This window comes from Microchirus variegatus (genome assembly GCF_963457635.1).
Source record: "Microchirus variegatus genome assembly, chromosome: 2".
In the NCBI taxonomy this organism is placed as follows: Eukaryota; Metazoa; Chordata; class Actinopteri; order Pleuronectiformes; family Soleidae; genus Microchirus; species Microchirus variegatus.
Genome location: NC_139803.1, coordinates 40201936 through 40224056, shown reverse-complemented (window position 1 = coordinate 40224056; position 22121 = coordinate 40201936). Strand labels below are relative to the sequence as shown.

General features: G+C 44.3%; 1 protein-coding gene across 1 annotated transcript in view; it reads left to right on the top strand.

Moving 5' to 3' along the window:
• Window positions 1–3257: 3257 nt before the first annotated feature.
• Window positions 3258–22121, top strand: part of focad (focadhesin) — a gene marked incomplete at its 5' end in the record, with an annotated part of 31310 nt that continues 12446 nt past the window's right edge. Inside the window, 16 exons of the mRNA XM_083885842.1 lie at window positions 3258–3311; window positions 4494–4568; window positions 4724–4878; window positions 5967–6065; window positions 10214–10315; window positions 10915–11140; window positions 13953–14165; window positions 14258–14345; window positions 15014–15207; window positions 15701–15988; window positions 18983–19087; window positions 19747–19848; window positions 20841–20974; window positions 21158–21422; window positions 21495–21545; window positions 21675–21758. Coding sequence (XP_083741968.1) covers window positions 3258–3311; window positions 4494–4568; window positions 4724–4878; window positions 5967–6065; window positions 10214–10315; window positions 10915–11140; window positions 13953–14165; window positions 14258–14345; window positions 15014–15207; window positions 15701–15988; window positions 18983–19087; window positions 19747–19848; window positions 20841–20974; window positions 21158–21422; window positions 21495–21545; window positions 21675–21758 — 2235 coding nt within the window. The remainder of the gene's footprint in view (window positions 3312–4493; window positions 4569–4723; window positions 4879–5966; window positions 6066–10213; window positions 10316–10914; window positions 11141–13952; window positions 14166–14257; window positions 14346–15013; window positions 15208–15700; window positions 15989–18982; window positions 19088–19746; window positions 19849–20840; window positions 20975–21157; window positions 21423–21494; window positions 21546–21674; window positions 21759–22121) is intronic.

The window sequence follows — 22121 nt, the reverse complement described above, 5'->3', positions numbered from 1 at the left end:
GGAACATAACGAGTCACAGGAAGAAGAAAACAACAACAATGTTACAGTGGTTTCTGTTTTGTAGGTTTTAAAAAGAAATCGCAATCGCGCGGTCGCTTTGAAAACGACGCAGGAATTTGCAATTGCTGTCAAAATGACGACGACAAAGAAGAAATGCGCGCGTTGAATTCCCATTTTGCACGTTCCCACCGGTCAAAAACAAGTTTAAACCTGGGATTAAATTGTGTTTTTGACCTGTTGTGTGAAAGCTTATTATGTAATTATTGCCAAAATAATGCCAACATGTCCTCCCTACTGTTGCTTTAAGACACTAAAAACTATGCGTCCTATCTGGGATGCAAAGAAAACATTCAGTTTATTTAAAAAAACACATATACTTCAAAGTGATGTCAGTGTGTTTTCGGGATGTTTAAGAGTTTAAAGTTGTTGTTTTTTTGAATGGCAGCGTGCTGAGGCGACTGTCTGCTGTGGCCTTCTCAGGCCTTCCACAGCGAGCAGCAGTAAAGCCTCATTTGTAAAGCACTGATGGCTCAACACTGTTGCCCGGTCGCATTGTCCTCGCATGTATCGCTAAATGCAGAGCTGGCAGTTTGCAGCAAGTGAAGTGAAGTAAATATGCAAGCACAAAACAGTCTGGAACAGTCTGGTGGCAACGCCGACTGATTTTTAGCTTTTTGTGAACGAGGAGAAGACTTAAAAAAACACACACACACACATAAGAACTCACAGCTGCTCACGTCTTCTCATCCATGTGTTGGTAATTCACTGCAGAACCAGAACCTGTTTGCGATTAACACCCGTGTTCAGCACAAGCGCCAGATGATATTAATATGAAGCTCCTTGATGGAGTCGTGTTGAGAGCAGGTGCAGCCGACTTACCTGTGGGAGTGCGTGGCAGTGGGGAGCTGCTGGACAGTGTAGCCGGAGCAGGGTGGTGCTCAGTGCAGCAGGACAGCCTGGCTTATCAATTAGATAACAGCAGAGGGGGGTTGGGTAGGGTTGTGTATCTGGGGTGGGGAGGGGAGGGGAGGAGGGCGGCGGTGGTGGTGGTGGTGGGGCTCATATTCCCCCATGTTTAAATGCAAATGTCACAACAATGGACCAGTCTACATACACACTGCCTTTAACCCAGAGAAGTTGAGAATATTCTCAGCGAGGATTATTTATGTCTCATGTAAATTCACTTATTTCGAAATTCAGGAACTTTTGGCTTTGAATGCATATTTGATTTTTAAACAAAAACAACTCTCATTTTAGTGAGACTATTTCTTTTAAAACTGAGGTTTTCCCATCCCTGGTTTTAAGAGTAAGCGTGTCCACATGAACTTTCTAAATTCACATAGTCATAGTCCACGTGATAACACGGCAACATTGGCAAGTCAACAAGGTGGTGATAGTCAGAGTACAGGCAGTTTTCCTATGTGCGCTAGAGAACTAATCCACTGTTTCTGTCTAAATGAAAGGTCAAATGGCGCAGAAAAACTACTTTTTCACAAAGTCCCACCTCTGTGTGGACGGGGGGCCTAAATCTAAGATAGATCCACGCTGCTCTGAGTGATTTAAAAACCAATAAATTCTGCTGAGAAAGCAGTCAATTCTGCCTGCCGTCCACACAAATCTGGAGTATCTGAGCCCCGAAAAAAGAGGGCACATTTTGAAAACGCTGCTGCCTCTGGTTTCGTTTGGAAAATCAATCTTATGGTTGTGTTGTCGTCTAGACGGGCACGGAACATGGGAGTGCGTACGTGTTCGTGGTTCCGTTCATACTTATCGGGGTCCACTTCGGTCTATAACCTTCTACGCATGTGTTCTTGATCTCAGATCCCGTTCAGTTAGCGAGTCGTGTGCAGATACCAGTTAGCGATGACCCGGTATCATACTTGGTACTCCAAAACGCCTTCATAGTATCTAAATACTAAAGCCCGCAGACTTTGAAACAGTAAATAAAAAGTGGAAATGCTCAAGATGAGCATGACTCGGCAGAATACCTGTTGCACAGTTGGAGCGTTGGACTACTGTGTCAGACTGATAGTGGTAATGGACACAAAAGGTGTTCACTGCAGTGCTCACATGAACTCCAGCAAGTTTCCATGGTTACCATCTTCTTTGCTGTGTCAGTAGGATGGTCAGGCGGAAATCAAAATGCCTGGATCATGCAATGTACGTCTCACGGCAACTAGTGGCCGCATGGATGCCGAAAGTCTAGATTTTCTAAACCTAAAAATGATCTCGAAGGTTTATTTCCTTGCTCATATTTTATGCTACACACACATTTCATTCAGCAAAAGAAAACGGCAGAAGTTGCTCAGATGCCTTGCTCAGCGGGTGAGCAGCTGTGGCCGCGTGGACAGCTGGCGGTCACGCAGCATTGTGCGAACCCGGTGATGATGAGACCTGAGACCTGAGACGTGACTCTCGCCTGCTTAGCAACCGGCCGAAGGGAGCGCGAGAGCGGAGAGGGGGGTGTTTACTCGATGGAATTGTGAATAATTTAATGCAGAATTATGTCACGGGCTTCAGGCCGATAATTTGAGAACACATGGGATGGGACGGGATCGGCTTCCAAAAGGGTCCGACCCTGAATACCTCCAGGCAAACACCACCGTCCCCCCCCCCCTGAGAAAGCAACAGGTGGCTGCATCAGTGAGCCTTTGTTTCAGACGCTGACTTTAACACAGCCGATACGTGATATTCTTGATTCAAGACAAAAGGTGTCACCTCATTTAAGCTCCCCTTCGTAGTGTTGTCTGACATTGATTTATTGCTAAGATCAGAAAAATGATAATCACAATGAGCAAAATTACTAAAGATCAATAATACTTTCTCAATGGTTTTGAATCGTTTTTCTGTGTTGGGATTTGGTTTTCTGTTGTTTTGGAATCTTTTAAAACTGTCATTTATGATTAGAGTTTCATTGACTTGGCCTTCCCAACCCGTTTCTAACTAAGAAATAGAGCGATGTAAACAAATACTTAAACTTTCTCTGCGACGTTTGTCTTTGACGTTGACTTTGGTATTTTCCTCCCATAGGAAATGAATAGAGAGGGCAGATCAAAGCCAGCCCAGGTCGATCACACACAGGTCAAAGGCAACAGCGCCGTGAGTTATGTATGTGTGTATTATTATGGAAGCAAGAGAAAGACAAACAACCACACATTGCCAGAATACCCAGCTTTTCCAGCTGCATTATGTCGGGAAATCACTCCCCAACATTCATTTTGAAACTCTGTGTCTCTCAGGTATGACTGTCGGACATCATGGAGAGTTTAAAGACACGGTTTGATTTCCCCAGCCCCGTCATCCAAGCACAGGTAAGCAGCTGCTGACTCATGGTTCCAACAAATGGGAGTAGAATTATTATTACTTTTACTGCTTTAACTTCTGTATTTAAGTGTTGGTGAAGGTTCTCAGTCATCCAGGTCATAGTCTTCTTCAGTAGTGGTTAGAGGTTGGGAGGTTAAAACTCTGTTGCACAGGCCTACTGATCCGGCGTATGGTGATGGTGGTTCAGTCCAGGTCTGTCAGACTAGGGTTCGATCCCCAGGCAGAGCTCTGGGTAGGGTTAGGGTTAGGGTTGGGGTTAGAGGTTAGGAGGTTAAATTTCTATTGCACAGTCCTACTGATCCTGCATGTGGTGATGGTGGTTCAGTCCAGGTCTGTCAAGGCAGGATGCCAGGGTTCGAACCCCAGGCAGAGCTCTGGGTAGGGTTAGGGTTGGGGTTGGGGTTGGGGTTAGAGATTAGGAGGTTAAATTTCTATTGCACAGGCCTACTGATCCAGCGAGTGGTGTTGATGGTGGTTCAGTCCAGGTCTGTCAAGGCAGGATGCCAGGGTTCGCTCCCCAGGCAGAGCTCTGGGTAGGGTTAGGGTTAGGGTTGGGGTTGGGGTTGGGGTTGGGGTTAGAGGTTAGAGGTTAGAGGTTAAAGGTTAAAGGTTAGAGGTTAGAGGTTAGAGGTTAGGAGGTTAAATTTCTATTGCACAGGCTTACTGATCCGGCGTGTGGTGGTGGTGATGGTGGTTCAGTCCAGGTCTGTCAGCCAGGATGCCAGGGTTCGATCCCCAGGCAGAGCTCTGGGTAGGGTTGGGGTTGGGGTTAGAGGTTAGGAGGTTACATTTCTATTGCACAGGCCTATTGATCTGGCGTGTGGTGATGGTGATTCGTGCCAGGTCTGTCAGCCAGGATGCCAGGGTTCGATCCCCAGGCAGAGCTCTGGGTAGGGTTAGGGTTAGGGTTAGGCTGGGTCTACTGAATCAGTCTAGTGTTTCTCCTGTTCTGGATTAATGGTCACAGGCAGGGTCGGTGATTATTAAACTCTCTGGCTTCTCTGAAACGTCTTTTTTTTATCTTCCACCACCTCACCAATTCCCATCACAATCATCGTCTCCTGCAGGGAACCTACTTCCATTTGCAGGAAAACGGTGCTGTGAGTAATCGCTGCTCCCGCGACGAGCAAAAGAAAACTTTTCCACCTTGTTTTTTTGTTCTTTTTCAGACGGTGAGAAATCTTGTCGCCGCCGTGCTGAAGGAGAAAGGGCAAAATGGGCAAATCACGCAGTCGTCCCCTCAGGTGCGTGACTCGGCCAAAACAACGGGACACTTTAATTTATGTTATAACGTTGTGAGGAAATGGAGTTTTGAGAATGGAATGGAAACAGGGTGATGTATATTATCCTTGTGGGTCAATTTGGATTTAAATCTGGTGTCGTCGGTTGTGCGTCTCAGGGCCCCGCGTTGGACGCCCTGTGGCAGCAGTGCAGCGGTGACTCCGCTCTGGTTCGCGCGGCCTGCTGCGACGCCGTGGTGCTGCTGGTGGACCAGGGACACGCGGACCTGCAGTACGTCCTCAACAGCGTCCTCAACCTCCTGCCGTCCGCCAGGTACATGAGAACATGTGCTACAGGTTGACCGACAGCAGTGCCGTCCACGTATACACGTATTACTTCCTCTTCTTTTCTCTGTATTTCATTCCTGTTAGGGTTAGCTTTACTGCTGCCTTTTACCCCCACTGTGTTCTCTGATTAGCTGAAGTTGTTGCAAACTGTGACGACATTTTGCAGCGCGCTGGAAATCCGATCAGTGTCGTGCCAGAAGGGGCGATAAGGGGGATTTGCCTGCAAGTTATAATAATAATAATACTCTTCAGCAAACCAGGAAAATGATGTTTAACCATGCTCTTTCTACTGCCTTATTCCCACACGGGTGATATTTATGCAGACTTTATCTTCATCTCTGTTAAAATCACGCTAACGTTGTCCTGCCCTCCCACTCCGCCGACTGTGGTCCGTTAATGTTTTTTCGTGTCCCGACCACTGGAGCAGGAGATGGAAAAATCCAACAGCAAAGTGACCTTTTCAGTCCAACATGATATGGCTCATCTTGTGTGGAAATGTTGAGTCAGCACTTAAAGTGACCTTTTTTTCCAGTGGTTGTTCTCGGGGGGGGCGGAGGGAGAAGGAAAACATACCTTAATGCTGTAGACCGTGATTTCTTTTCACTCTATCCCCAACTGCACTGAACTAATCAGTAACAAATGAGTATTATAAACAGTATTGAGAGTCAGATGTCCTCAGTATTTTAGCTTCTTAGGCCAGACTCTCACTGCTCTTATCAAGCTTGTGAAAAAGGTCTGAAAAACCACCATCAAACAGCAGATGAAACAAGAATCTCTGTCAGGTTTAAGTCAGAATCTTTTTGTGTTTTCTCAGTTTTCTCAACCTAATGCAGTTTAATCTAACGCCCCAGACAAACGTCTATGTGGATTCACTCTGCAGCCAAGACGGCGCTCCCACGTGTCTTGGCCACACGAACGTCGCTGGTTTACCGCATCCTCAGTGCTCGTAAGAGAAGACGGTGGAGACCAAAAACAGAGCGAACGAGAGAGCGAATGCGGGGGAAATTAGTTGCGAGACATTAATGACGTTCTTGTTTTCGTGACCTTCTCTTTATTTTGTTTTTGGCTCCACAGAAACGTCCAGGGGCTGATAAAGGTCATCGGACGGCTGCTGCAGATGCAGGCTGACCAGAGAGACCGGGACTCGGCCTTTACCTGTCCTTACTCCATCAGGTCTGTCTTCTTTGGTTCTATGTTCATATTCTTTGTCGTAGGTTGCATTTTCGGGATAAAATATCAAATATATCGCAATTTTTAAGTCAAAATATTAATTTGTACTCTAACACAAGGACGAGCACTTGTATGAAGTGTTTAGCAGTTATTGAAACTGGCGTAGAGCATTAAAAAGTAGTACAATTGCAATAAATCGCACCCTTTGAGAGTTGATAACATAAACGTTTTGAATTGTTTAGCCCCGCAGCCCCACATTAGTGCGTCGGTTGATGCGTTTAATTATTTAATTACACAGCATGTAAGGTCGGTTCGTTCCTAACACGTTTTTTTAACCGTTCAAGTATTTTTTTGCAACGAATCGACTCATCTTGGACAATCCTATGGTTAGTAGTAGCTTGTTAATTAGCCGCGTGATTTGCCCTCTGGTTGCTATTTGTTTTGAAACGCTACGACTTGGTTTTCCAGTGAAAAAGAGAACAGGTGGATTGTGACGAACAATACAGATGATACAGATACTCTTCAGAGAAAAGGGGGGCGGGGGGGGGGGGGGGGGGGGCGGCAGGAGTTCTCTAACTGGGTTTATCACCCCAGGCTGATACAGTGTGTTCCTGCTGAAGCATGGACGCTGCTGCCTCCCCCTCCTCCCCCATCCTCTCCCCTTCCAGCCTTATTTCTGCACCTCTGCCAAGAACCTGGGGGCCTCCTTAATCAGTTACAGCGGGTGATAAAAAGACTGCGCTGCTTTGTCTGTTTATCTCTTTCTTTTTCCACCATCGTTCCCTTCCTCCCTCCTCACTCACTGTTTTTTTTTTCCCCCCCTCTCCTCTTTTTCCGCGCTTGATCCCTCTTAACCTCGCTCTATCCCCGTCCTTGCTCCTTCCTTTCCCCATTGTCCCCTTTCTTTCTCATTCCGTCTTCATCGCTGTCTCCGCTGTCTGCGTCTGTCTGGCGGTCTGAGCCCTCCCCCGGTGGGAAGATGAATGTGCGGAGGGCAGCAGGGTGGCGCCATTGGCCTGGCAGTCTGGCCTGTCATTGGTCGCCGGACCTGGCACCGCTGGGCAACTGTAAATGCTGCGGGATTAATGGAGGATGCACACTGGTGCCCATTGTTGACCGTCTGCTCGCGGGCTGCCCCGCGCAATCTGCCACCGAGACTCCGAGCCACTCGAACGCCCAGCAGGATCAGGGGAAGGTTCTGGGGCTCCGTCCGCCCCACACCGGCTCATTTCTCATGTGCCGTTGATGTGGCTTCTGGAGTGTTTTCACGGCCCTGGCTGTCCCCTGCAGGCTTTCCCACATGCTCTGTGTGCTCAGGTACACGGACAAGGTCATTAGCGCATTTTTTAAAATGCAATAAAGCTACCGAATATAGCTAGATAAAGCAGTAATGATTCAAGCCTGAGGCCTTTTTTCATGGAATCAGGAACAGAACATTTTGTGTTTTGGTTTAGAACGGGTCTGGATAGTTATCGCGAGTGTCCTAGCTTAAACGGACAAAGAAAAGGTCACAAGCAGACAATGATTTGAGTCTCCAGTCCTCAACGACTCAGCCGGCACTGACGTGGAAGCAAATACTGATAGATATTTTTGAAAAATGTCAGTTAATTAAAGCTGCCGTCAAGCAATACTATCAGACTTGACTGAGGGAGCGTTTGTGTGTCTATAGCAGCAGTGCAGAGGCAGCAGAATTCACTTCTGCAACTTTTTTCATGGACACATCTTTGTGTTTTCAATAGTGCTGGGCACCGGCGTCACTAGCGCATGAAGCGTTTCCATGACGACTGACTGCAAAAAGACGCCCGTGACCTCATGTTTACGTGCCGCGGCACCAGAGTCCAGGCACCGTTTACCAGTTAGCTCTGTGAGCTGTGTTAGCTCCTTTTTATCGCCGTTAGCGCGCCTGCAGTCGAACTGGAGCGTTCTGTTTATGAAACGTAAAGAGCAGCGCTACAACGAACCAGCGTACCTGTGTACTGCGTATGTGTGCCTCTGTTTTTAAAGTTTAGCGTTACTTCAGAGACTCATTTTAACAATCGGGAGTCACGTAAACATGAGGTCACTCACGTCTTTTTCCGTTCAGTCGTCATGGAAACGCGCCGTGCGTTAATGTGCGATAACGTAGTACTAGTTTTTAATCGTACCCCAACCTGTTAGCGGGTGTCTCGCTTTACTCGCACAACGTTTCTTTTGCCTCCGACTGTCATTATGCAGTACAGCTTTAGAATATCTCATTATATTTGGCAGCTTTATCTCACTGTTAAACTGCTTACTCCTCTGCACCAAAGTCCATAGAGGAAAATCAGCAGTTTCACATCCTGGCTCACAGTTGAGTTGAGCTGTTGATCCACTGCCGCCTCCATCATCGAATTTGTCTTATTTTGTCACGTTGCTGAACCGTGACGTGACCTCGGCGGTTCGTGTTGTCGCTGTAACCCGACGTCCACGGGAAGTTCGGTGTAACAACAGATATTCTACCTGGCTCATTTGTCTGTGCAGCAGCTTTCATTCAGCGGTGAACTTGGAGTTGAACCAAAAGGAAAGGAGGGGACGTCTCTCTGCCTTGACTTCCTGTCTTTTTCCCCTTTTGTGTGAGAGGCTGATGGATGGGCGCTGCATTGACGCTGGTGGTTTGGAGACAGCTACAGGGAACCTGAGGAGGACGGGGGGGTTGTGGAGATGGTCAGATAACACCATATTCTGTCTTGAACACAGGAATTCAGTCCATGCTGTATGCAGCCACAGGCGCAGACATGTTCCATGTCACTGAGCTTCCTTCCTACGCTCTAATATGTGATGATTGATACAGAACGCAGTGGATAAGTGGAGCTCATGTGTGTTCACCCTAACCCCCCACACACACACACACACACACACACTGACCCTGTTTGTTGACCTCTGGCCTGTCTGTGAGCCCGGACTCTTAACAAAAACACTGAGACTTCACCTTGGATTTGACCCCCAGTGTTTTGTCTGGACTTAATGGATTTGCACTTCATACAAGAATGATGGAGGATATCTTATGAGGAGAGAATTTGAATTGTTTGTAGTATCAAATAATAACATAGACAATATTAAAAAGGATGAACTCAAGTTCTGAAGTGACACATGTGGCTGTGACTGTGCTCCGCCAAAACTATGACGGAGAAGCTAATCCAGGGTCAGTCTTAGCTAGCATGGAAGCCCACACATCCCTCTCCCCAGCCACTGCTGCCAGCTCCTCCAGAGGGAGATCCTAAGGTGTTCCCAGGCCAGTCGAGAAATATAATCCCTCCAGCGTGTCCTGGGACGACCCTGGGGTCTGCTCCCGGAAGGATTTGCCCGAAACGCGTCCCCAGGGAGGCTTACGGGAGGCATCCTAACCAGATGTCGAACCACCTCAGCTGGCTTCTCTCGACGTGGAGGAATTAGCTTCCTGCGGCGGAAGCTAATTTCGGTAGCTTGTATTTGCGATCTCGTTCTTTTCGGTCATTACCCCAAAGCTATTTTTTTGTTTATTTCGGCTATATTCGGCTCATGCAATGTGCTAATCAAGCAAAAGCAAGGTAGATAATGACAAAGGCTGCCCCCTTTCTTATTATGTCATAAATAATAAACTGTCTTTATTTAGCGATTATATCTCTTGCCTAGTTGGAAGCCTGTCAACGGACACACGCGATTAAATGCCTTTCACCAGTCACTAATGTTTACCTGAGGTACACTGCCGTTCAAAAGTTTGGGGTCACCTGTACAATTTTTTGTGTTTTCCATTAAAAATCATGCTTTTATTCATCAAAAGAGTTGCAGAATGAATTGAAAATATAGTCAAGACATTGACTTATCATCCAATAGCTTTCTAACGGCATTAGCAAACACAATGTACCATTAGAGCACTGGAACTGGGCCTCTATACACCTATGTACATATTCCATTGGTCGTTTACCACATTAACAATGTATAGAGTGTATTTCTGATTCATTTAATGTTATATTCATTGAAAAAAAAGTGACTTTCCTTCAAAAATAAGGACATTTCTAAGTGACCCCAAACTTTTGAACAGTAGTGTATGTATATGGGAGGCCGTATAACAGATCATAAAGTCACTGTGTACAGTAGGTGTTGGTGGGCTTTTTTGTGTAGTCATGACTTTTTTCTGTACCGTCACGTTACAGGAACAGTCCTCATCCATACATCACGGCCCTGGAGAACAGAGTGGACTGCTGGCCCGCTCTGCTCCTGGAGATGGATGATTTCATTCAGCAGGCCGCTGACAGGTTAGTCTCAGCACTCAGAGTCTCTCTCTCTCACCCCTGAGGGTGCACGCATTCCAAAGGTGTCTGTGAAGAATGTTCGATTCATCATGGTATTCACCGTAAATGACAAATGCACGCTTGACGTGCTATTCATCAGGCTTATCACATAAATCTTCAGCCTCATAACAAAAGGCTCATCAAGTAAAATCTATGTCGGCTTAAGTACAAAGCAACTTTCTAAACCGTAAAACCCTCCTGCACCAAAGTCCATAGACAAAATCAGCGTTTTTAGCTTGCAGGGCCACAGGAGCTGTTGCTCTACCGCTGTGTTGTTTGCTAACTTTATGTTACTGAATCAAATGCAAACAAAGTGTTTTAAATACACAAAGTCACAAAATCATATTTGAATTTAAAGAATGAGACAGCAGTGGTAGCAACTACTCTTGCGTGTTGCTGTGATATAAAATCGCTGATTTTCTCTACGGACTTTGGTCTGGGGAGTTACAAACAACACAAACTGTTGGAAAAGGCTGCAACGTTGTCATTTCTGTCAGGTTAAAACTGCTTATTATTAACGTATTTATGCGTATATGTTATTATTATTATTATTATCACTGCAGCAATGAACCAGCCTACGTGGCCATGCTGGAGCCCTTCCTGCAGTATCTGTACTGCGAGCCTCAGCAGCAGCCGCAGCACGCTCTCCTGCGACACGGCCTCCTCCGGGTGCTGCTGCCCACACGTCCACGCGCCGCGTCGGTCCTCCGCGAAAAGGACGAGGAGGAGTCGTCCCCGGTGTCCGACGGCGTGCTGCACTGCCTCTGCCAGCTGGTTCCTCACATGCAGGTGACTTAGTGATGGTGGACGAAGTGGTGTTTAAGTCCATTTATGTGCTTTTTCAGCAGCATATCTAGCAGGTAACGCCTCTAGTTTCATAAAAAGTGAAGATAGTCCATAGCTTTGGGACAAACTAACGGATGACCAAACATCCAGAGAGACAGCACAGAGTTGTATCGCTGCCATAAAACGTGCACAAATTGAGCATCGATGGGAATCCAGAGACCACATAATATCTTCTTCTAATGGGACATTGATGCCCACAAGTGTTGATGTATTCGCTTTAAAGCTGCCGTCGCAGTGACATGCATTTGCTAATACAGTCCCAACACAATCCTATACTGCGATTTGGTGCAATTGGATCATGCAAAGGCAGTTTCATTATTTATTAATCGAAGGAAATTAAGAAGTTTCACATTTATATATATATATATATTTAAAAAAACAACACACCTTACTTGCATATTTACAAAAATATATACATTAGCGGTCGCATACTGTCAACAAACATCAGTCCCACAGTCAAAATAATGATTAAAACTAGTTAAGTTTCGGTTAATTCAATATAAATCCTATATATATATATTTATATATTTAACTTTTTTAATTTCAATATCCAAACAAAGTCAAAAATAAGTTCTTCAAGTTCTTCCCTTCCTTCTTCATCGCGGATCAAAGTTTCCTGTTCCTCACCGATCATTGTTGTTTTATTGGCCAACAAAGAATATTCAAGTGTAATTTCACTACGATGGTTGCCACGGTAACCTGCACACTGATCAAAGGAGGAAGATGTGCGGCATCCTCGTCTCTTTTCATTTCTCCAGAGGTTGGCAATTGTACGGTTGTAGGATAAAGGAGAGGATAAAGAAGTGTAGACGTGTGATTAAGGACGTTGAACTGTAGAGGGCAGCGTTGCACCTCTGGGAATTATTACTATTATTGTTAATTAGAAGAAGAAGTGGGACAAGAATCTGTCGCATTTACTTCCATCATCTCTTGCATTTCCCGTCCAGACGTCACCAAAGTCTTGCACTGCGCTCGCTCGAAGCCTCTCAAGCGACTCGGTGGACAGTTGTGTGATTACAACCAAACTTGACTTTGATAAATCCCATCCATTAGAACAGTGCAGGTTAGAATTGTGTATCCAGTGTATCTCAGTCCAGACGGAGGTTTGACATGATTAACACCTCCAAGTCACGGACACGACATCTAAAGATTGTCTGTGGCTGTCGAGGCAACGGTTTACCAGACTTCACTGGAAGGAACCATCTCTGGAGGTCAGCTCTGACTTGTCCTTGTGTTTTTACTGCATTACATCCATAATGTTGAAACACTCCTCTCCTTTGCCCTCATCGTCGTCGTCGACTTCTTCTTCGTACGGAGCCGCCTCGTCGATATTCTCTTGCCCCGTCGAAGACTCGTCTCCGTTTGTCGACGTGTCGGGCGTCAAAAAATCCGTCACGCTCGTTCTGGGGCCGTCGCTCGCCGCCGAAGATTTACTGTTCAGCTTGCCGCTGCGACTCTTGCGCCCTTTGCCTTTGCCGTGCTGCGTGTTGCGTTTCTTCATGATGGCCTGGGCCGTTTTCACCCACTTGGGCTTGACGCCGGCCCACTGCGGCCGCTTGGTGCCCGCGCTCTGCTTCTGCAGCGGGCACCCCGGCTTCGGCGGCTCCTTGGTGTCTTTGGTGGGCGGCGGTTTGGTCTCGACGGGCTTCTCGCACACCTCGTCCGGGCTGGGCACGCCGAGCGAGGGGAAGATGGAGCCGAAGAGCGACTCGAACGTCGGGTGCTCGGACGACGAGTTGGACGAGGTGCTGGAGGAGGATTTGTCGCTGTAGGCGAGCGCCGGGATTTTCACCACCGTGTTTGTCGACAGGACGTTGTCCCAGTCGAACATGTCGTAGTGTTGGCTCTTGAAGTTTTCCTTTTCCATTTCAGGCAGTTTGGATGTGCTGAAATGAAGAATAGTGTCCTCCTCATCTTCCCTTGACGGCAGTTTGTATATCCTATTTCCTTGGCTCAACACCTAGTTTGCCTTGTTATTCACTTTAAAGGAACAAAGGCGAAAGGTCATTAAGTCCCGCCCTCCAACAACTTAAAAGGATCAAAGGTGATTAAGCCCCGCCCACAAAGAGCAACTGTAGCCCAGCAACCATTGCTAGCGCTGACAATATCCTGTCAAAAATAAATGATTTGGACATTTTTATTAGTAGCAAAGCTGTTTTGTTGAAAATGAGTGTTTATTAGTTAAAAAAGGGACAATTTCTTTAAAAAAAAACGTAAATAAAGCAGAATAACGTAATAAAAATGAATATTTTCTGTATTAACCTTTTTAAATTTGGTTTCAAAGATGCATGGAACAGCATCAGGAATAATCACTGTAAATTATCATCACTATTCCTGTGTCCCCTGTTTTTTTTGGTTGCTATCTCCTACTTTTCAACCGTTCATACGTGGAAACGTTTGCCTCCTTCAGGAAATTCCTCCTACTATCCAATTTTTTTCTGCTGTTTGTTCATTTTATACAATATTTGCCCTTTTCACCCATTTTAAATGACTATAATCTTTGTCTGACTTTGATCTGAACTGTAGGAGGAGTTGGCAAACCAAGAAAATGGTGGACAATGCTGACTCAGCATTCCCACCTATTAAAGTTAGTGACTAAAAAAGGGTAATAAACTATAGTCAGAAGTACTCGACTGAATTTTCTCGGGAGATTACACATGTTCTAAGCCTAAAAAGCTTACATATTAGAGCTTTAAACTTCCTGAGGTGGTTATAGAGGACAAAATGAATGGAGTAATCACGGTGTCGTTGACAGGTGGACAGCGTGGAGGCCGTGCTGGAGCTGTGTGCCTTCATCAGCGCTCTGCTCCAGGCTCTTCTTCACCAAAGCTCCGAGGAGCGCTGGAGGAGCCAGAGAGCCTCGCTCCTCCTGCACCTCCTCTGCGCCTGCCAGCTCTGCCTCGGCCTGAACGGAGACTGTCGACCGCTTCTAAAACTGCTGCAGCAGCTCCTCCCTGCCTGCCAACAGGTGACAACAATATCAGTGTCGGGTCCAGGAGAATCCTAGTATATTCATGGAAATACTGACTAACTGTGACGCTTTATTGTTGTATTGTGAAGGAGCTGCCAGTGGACGAGCTTATCCTGGGGCTGGCCCTGCTCCTTCTGGAGGCCCCTGCAGCTCAGCAGAGCGGCCTGCTCAATCTGGGTAAAAACTGTCTTCAGCTAATGAGCTAATTATGGCGTTTTTGATGAAGCATTCCACCAGGAATGTGTCATTAATGACAAAAATCCAGTTGCTCTCAGTGAAAAAAAGAATACGTTTGCTGCCTTATCTTGCAATTTACCATCAAGGAAACTTGACGTTGTGAACTGCTCATTCTCACGCACCAAAGTCCATGAAGAAAAAAGGCATTTTTAGCTTTAGCTAATGCTGTGATGGAAAAATTGCTGATTTTCACTTTTGACTTTGGTGCAGGAGCTTGTTTCCTGTTGGAAAAGCTTCAACCTAATGGTGAAATAAATGCATGTTTGTGTCTGCCTGTCACTTTAATAGGTACGGGGGCAATTTGACAATTAAATGTCACATTTGTTTTGTCCTGAAATCATCAACACTTTACTAAAACACACTACTATGACTTTACCATACACATTGCATGTATAATATATATTTTTTTGTGAAATTGTACATTATGAGGTGCTGGAATCTCCCTTTGTGGCAAAAAAAAAATCCCTAGGACTGTATGTTGGTGATCTAGACTGCATTTTCTGGACTTTCTCCATCCATGATTGTCTTGATAATTGAAAATTCATCACATTCAGTTTATTGTGAGTGCTTTTTCATGTATTTTCTCTCCTTTCTCGTCTTTTTTTCAGCTCTGAGTCTGGTTCCCGACGAGGCCGAGGCGTCGCCCTGGTTGAGCCCGGTCCTGGTCCTCCCCGTCCTGCAGCTGCTCACGTGCTCGGCTCTCACCGAGCCTCTGGCCGACCGCAGGACACACAAACTCAACCGCAGCCTCGCCGACGGCCTGCTGCGCAACATCAGCCGACAGACGCACAAACCTGCGCAGGTAACGACACCTTTTCTTCTCTGCGTTTATCCACACTTTTGGAAGCACAAAAGAAGGGATTTACCATCTTGGAACAATCGTCCAATGCCTAATTAGCCTCTGGGGGATTTTATGCCAGTATATTTTGGGATTCCCTTTTTTTGTCACAATTAACGAGCGTTTTTGGCTCATTTCTATTAAGACGTGTGAGTGCAGATAGATGAGGACACAGGTGGTGTTAAAATATCTCTTCACAAAGAGCTCAGGGTTGGTTATAAATACAGTTAAATATTGTGCCATGTGTAAAATGGGGGAATTTATCTCTATTATGTTTAAATAAAGCTGCGTTTGTGTTTTAACCAGCTGCTCTGGACCTGTATCGTATATCCTGAGTAGCTAAAACATGAGAATGTATAAATGTTTGGCCTTATTATAGATAATTATCAAACCTATAGTATACGTTTAAAAATAAAGAAAGGAATTTGTGAATAAGCATCTTTTCTGTCTTCTGCAGACTGCTGCTTCACCATCGCCACTCCCACTCAGTCCCTGGTACAGCGAGCTCGCCGCCGCTCTCTCCGTGCTGCGCGCGGTCACGGCCGATCCGGCGCACGCCGCCGCCTGGCTGCTGTCGGTCGGCTCGGCGGTGTCGTCGATGACGTCGTCGTCCGGCCAGCGCGTGCCCGGCTCCCTCACTCTCATCGTGAGCCATCTCATCGCAGGGTCGAGCGGCGACGAAGACGACGTCTGCCGGCTGGCTCTGGACGCTGTCCAGGCGATCGCTGCGGCCGACCCCTGCCAGGTAGATGATCCTCCTTACAGCTCTGCTCTTACTTTCTAGTCACCGAAAAAATATATATTTATAAAGATAAACCCAACATAAAGTAAAAACTCATAACATATGAACGTAAATTATCTTGATCTTTTAGTCAAACACCTGACACAGATGCAGGGGCAGAGTAGGACTTTTATTGTCTTTAAAGGGAACTACTCAATAAAAATAAAATGTATTTAGGTTGAAGTGGCCCTTTTAATATGCAGTGTGTAATAAAGCCAGTAGGTGGCAGCAGAGGCCGTCATTCGCGACACATTACCTCAAAACACGGTCCCCTTTCCGTTGCTGTTAAAATTCAGGTCATGATAGCGTTGCTCAAACATGCGCATGCACCCGCTCAGCCACTAGGTGGAGCTTTCTCTCTGTCTGAGTTGCAGAAGTGCAACTTCTCGCGCAGATTCGTTGATTTTTTATTACACTGAAAGTTATTACTGATCGATAATACTTAAACAAGTTGTTTAAGTCAATTAAGCAATTTGTTTTTATTGATTTTACAAAACATCCGATAAAAAAATGAATAATATAAAGTTTTTCCGACATTCAAACAACGTTTTTTTTGTTTTCTTTTAAATCAGCAGCACGTCCAGTCATATTCACGGGTAATTTAAATTAAGAAACCTGAGTAGAACGATCATCAAACGATTATTGCAAAAGCTGTGGCTGGGTTTAATCAATGAGTAATAGTCGTAATACACCATTTAAATTATAAAAAAAAAAAAAAATGGGTTGACATGATTTGACAGCGAAATAGGTTGTGATCCAATTCATCCAACTTTATTTATAAAGCACTTTAAAAACAACAGCAGCTGAAACAAAGTGCTGTACATCAGAGATAAATAAATAAATAAATATATATAATACGACACAAATAAACAGGTCACACAATAAAACGTGAGTGATGATCATAACAAAGTATTAACTCTGCGTCAAAGTGTTCCACATAATCTACTCAACAGTTTGACAATTGTTGTTGTTTTTCATTTTAAATTAAATTTTTTTTTAGAAACCATCACTTGTTCACCGTCAAATTAAAACCAGGAAGTAGAAATTGAGGAAACTACACAGTGTTGTTTATTACAAATAAGGTGAAGTTGACTTGTTGTACATTCTTAAAGAATCTCAATCTTAATCTGCTGTGTTTCCTGCAGCTCTATAAAGAAAGAGAGAATAAAAGAGAGGAGTCTAAACTGACAGACTTCTCTCCTCCTCCTCCTCCTCCTCCTCCTCCTCCTCCTCCTCCTCCTCCTCTGGGACTCTAAATAGAGTCACAAGCTCCAGAAGATGATGTGAAATATCACATGGTGTTATACGGCCTCCTCATTACTGGGCCTTGTTAGACGCCTCAGAATATTCCCCCCCGCTGGTCTAATTGCTCCCACGGTGCCACTTTGTGCAGCCCGTTGCCGTGTGCCGGTGGAAGGTTATCGGCATATTTGAATCCCATTGACTCTCACTTCCTCTCTCACACATCTGCCACAAACAGCCCCGAGCACCTCTTATGTCTTTGTTATTATATTATATATATAGATATATTATTGTTTATCATATATTCATTTCGGGGGGGGGGAGGGGGAATGTGTTTTGTGATAGAAGGATCAGCGGAAACAACAACGAGGAAAGCTTTTATTTCCTTCCCTCTCCTCTACGTCTGTCAAACCATGCAGGTGAAGCGGTTGCTATGCAACAGCCTGAGATGCGGGAGCAGCTTTATGGTAATTTAAGGCTGTAACGCTGCAGTTACAAGTGTCCAAAATAACCCAGACTGGATTATATTCTGTCCTCAGCACGAGGACGTGGAACATGACTGTGACTCAGACCATGAGGACAGCGGGGGGGGGGAGGGGGTGGACACAATCGTATCTGTGTCCTCAGCGTCATCCTGCTGGATTATGTTCAGGTTAGATGATGGATGGGTGAATAGGTTTGAGAGACAGGTGATGAAATGATGGACAGACGTGAAGATAGATAGATGGATGTAGAGATGAGATATGAGAGATCTCTCAACTCAAAGGTTCAAGACTCTTAACCCCCGTGTTGCTCCTGACTAGAACTAGCAACTAACGATTATTGTCAGAATCGATTAATCTGTCCATTATTTTCACGATTAATCCATTAATCGTTATGTCCATTGTCAAACCTGGAAATGTTCTCCAATGTTCTTGTTTTGTCCACAAACCAAAATGATTCACTTTTTTAATGATTTCTTTGTTGATGTGGAGCAAAGTAATGAAGAAAATATGCACATTTAAAGGTGAAATAAGTAGTTTATAGTGACATCTAGAGGAGAGGCTGAAATTTACAACAACAAACTGCTCCTCTGCTCACCCCCTCTGGTCAAATGTCGTCCACGTCGTCTTTCTCCGTGGTGCGGGCGTACGGTCAGGGGCTGGTGTTCCTTTATCCGCTGTAAAATACGCGTGGTCCTCCATTCTAAACGCGTAAAAAGATCCGCTCGGGACTTCCGCTACAAGAAAAAGCGACGCTTGATTTGCGTTTGTCCTTACAGGCTCCGGTAGAAACATGTCGTCTCGCTGCTAACGGTGGCAATGCAGCAGCGGCCCGCGACCATGTTATTTAACATGACTTTTTGAAACACTACGAAAATGAAACAAAAACTATTATGTCGCGACTAGACAATGCAGGAGCACATAATGTGTATAAAAAAGTGGATTTTGGGTTATATAAACCCATAAATACTACACTGTGTCCCTTTAAGATGCTGAAACGATCAGAAATCGTTGTTTTGATCATGAAAAAAAGCCTCAAACCGATGCATCGATGATCAAAACAGTTGACGACTAGATGGGTAGATGATGGACGGATACAAAGATGGGTAGATGGTCGGACACGTTAATGGATGTATAGATGATGTTTCCTGGAACAGGCTCCACTTCCTTCTTTGTCCCTCGACTTGTCCTTCACCCGTTTGTCATCTTCATGTTTTCTTCATGTGTTCTTCAGGTTCCCTCCCTCGTCCCCGTTCTGCTCTTCAAACTAGGGAAGGAGACGAATCCACTCCGGGCTCACGCTGTGATCCGCTGTCTGCCGAACCTCGGGACTCACAAGGTGCTTTACCGAGGGGGCGACTCTGCCCTCTCCTGTCCTGGTTTTGTCCAAACCTGACAGAGATTGAGAGAAGAATTCACCAACGGGGCTTCAATTTTTTTTTTTTTTTAAATACAACCCTCTTATGACGTAGGAGCCACAAATCACTTTTTGGCATCAAAATCCATCACTTCTTCATTTAAAAACGTCTGTAAATTATTTTGATTACAGTTGTTTCCAAGCATATGCAAAAAAAACAGACACAACTTATTATATTTGCACGTAAGGAGAGGTTTAATCTGGATTATGCCTCATATAAATTCATATATATAATTCACAGGTGGCTGCAGACTTGATTTATGGTTATAGTAGATGACAAAATTTATAGTCGCACCCTGGAGGAAACTACTAATAGCCCCTTACGCACACACACACACGTCACAAACGTTATGATATTGTGTCATAAAATTTCACACTCGTCATTAAAAACCATGCACTCTCCTTTTATTAACTGTTTTAATACTTAACTTGGTTATTATTGACATAATCCCAACCATACACCACCACTAATGTTCAATTCCATATCAGATTATAGTTCACCCTAATCTCTGTTTGTATAGATATGACCGGTTTGTTACAAAAACGTCGTTTACCCGTTAACATGTGCTTCCTTGTTCCAGCTCTGCGTTCCCCTGGTGCTTCAGACTCTGCACATGCTCGCCAGCGCCCCCAAGCTGAGAGCTGTGGTCATGCGCCTCATGACTGCGCTCTGGAAGAAACAGGTCAGCTTCATATTGGGGGGGGAAAAAAAGAGATGTTATCCAGATAAATATGTGTTTTACAGTTTTAAAATAATACATTTTACAGGTTAAAGTGTGAAGTAATTAGTGTCACTTACTCTGACACTTGAACAATGACACGACTCTGGCTTTCTTAAACCTGGAGTTAAACCCTGAATAAGGACTCAGAAAACCCGGTTTATTCAGTACATGCGTGATTATTACATACACGTTATGAGAAGTCATTGACTCATATATACGTAACTATATTTACTATATTCTATACTACACTGACTTTTTTGTCCAATTTTGGACGTCATTCTAAAGTATGACTTTTTTTGTCAAATTTTGGAAAAAAAAAAATTCAAATTTTGGACAATTTTTTTTCAAATTTTGGAGAAAAAAAAATTCAAATGTTGGACAATTTTTTTTTCACATTTTGGACAAAACTTTTTTTTTTCAAATTTTGGACGGCATGCTAAACTATGACTTTTTTTGTCAAATTTTGGACAATTTTTTTTTTCAAATTTTGGACAATTTTTTTTCAAATTTTGGAGAAAAAAAATTCAAATTTTGGAGAAAAAAAATTCAAATGTTGGAGAAAAAAAAATTCAAATGTTGGAAAAAAATTTTTTCAAATTTTTGACTTTTTTTTTCAAATTTTGGACAAAACTTTTTTTTTTTCAAATTTTGGACGGCATGCTAAACTATGACTTTTTTTCAAATTTTGGACGCCATACTAAAGTATGACTTTTTTGTCAAAGTTTGGACGACATACTGAAGTATGACTTTTTTGTCAAAGTTTGGACAAAAAAAATTGTCCAATTTTGGACGACATACTAAATTGTAGTAAAAAAAATAGATGTAAATTAACTTTCACTGACATAATTTCAATCCAAATGTCAGTGATCGCAGTCAGGCATAAAAAAAACAAACAAATATGGTTGTGGCCCTGAGTCTTATGCTGAGTACTGTATATTTGTCCCTGGTCCCAGGACCGAGTTTACCCGGAGCTGCAGCGTCTGCTGGCTCAGCAGGACAGCCGGGCGGCGGCGGTGATGGGGAAGGACGCTCAGTGGGAGCAGATTCTGGCCAGAGCTGCCTGTCTCAGAGACATCTGCAGGGAGAGGTCTGTATATATGGATAGTCAAATGGCTGAAAAGCTGCTGCCAACTAGTGGTTGGATGCTTAGAAACACCACAAACCCCCCATTCAGACTATTTACATATAGATACAGCAATTCAAAAACTTGACTTGAAATATTTAGCCATATTTAGTCTTATTGACAAGTATTATTGTCTTTCACCACCAGGCCGTACCAGCACGGAGGCGACATGTTGGGCGCCATCACGCACACTCTGAACCAGTGCAGTACTAAACCAGACCTGGCAACCCCAGCGGCTCTGGCCCTGCAGGGACTACAGGAGCTGTGTCGGGCCGAGGTGGTGGACATCGTCTCCACGTGGAGACGTCTCGGTCCAGAGCTCAGCTGCGACTCGCGTCCGCTGATGGTCAAAGGTGTCGCCGAGCTTCTGGCTCTGGTTCCTCAGCTCGCTGTTAAGTCAGAGGACTATGAGGTAACAGAAAAAGTCACTTTTTATTGTAAAGTTAGACCTAAATGTCTTATTTTAAACTGTTTCTTTTCACAGAAACTCAAAGAGGAAGTGGTCAGCTTTTTGTGGAATTACGCTCTTAGTAAGGTGTGTGTTTACACCTGTTTTAAGGATGTGTTTTAAAGTGTTGTTGTGTTATTATTTGTCACTGTAACAGTCATGGCTTCACCCATGATGGTTTTTGTGTGTGTTTTTGTGTGTTTTTGTGTGTATCAGGATCCAGACGTGGCCAACTGCGGCTACAAGGCTCTGGCAAATTTTCCTGAAGCCGTCCACAAAACAACGCTCCTTCCTGAGGCAGTAAGAGTCAAGAGTCTTCTATTTCATATGCACATAGAACAAAAAAACAAGTGTTTTACTGTGTAGTTACATTCAGATCTAGGCTAAATCTATCGATAGAGCATTAAAATGAAGAGAAAATCACTGCAACTTTGCCAAATAGAATGAAATCCTATGAAAACACATAGGTCCTGGCACCATATATGGTTATTTATTAAAATAATATTGTAATTAGATCAAATTTATCATATTTTTTCCATATTTTTGTCTTTATTGTTGACTCTGATAATGATAAATTAAATTAAAACACGTCCTTTTAAGGAAAAACTTAACACGCGTCACTCAGAATAAACAGAAATGAGGACGTTTAAATGTTGCTTCATC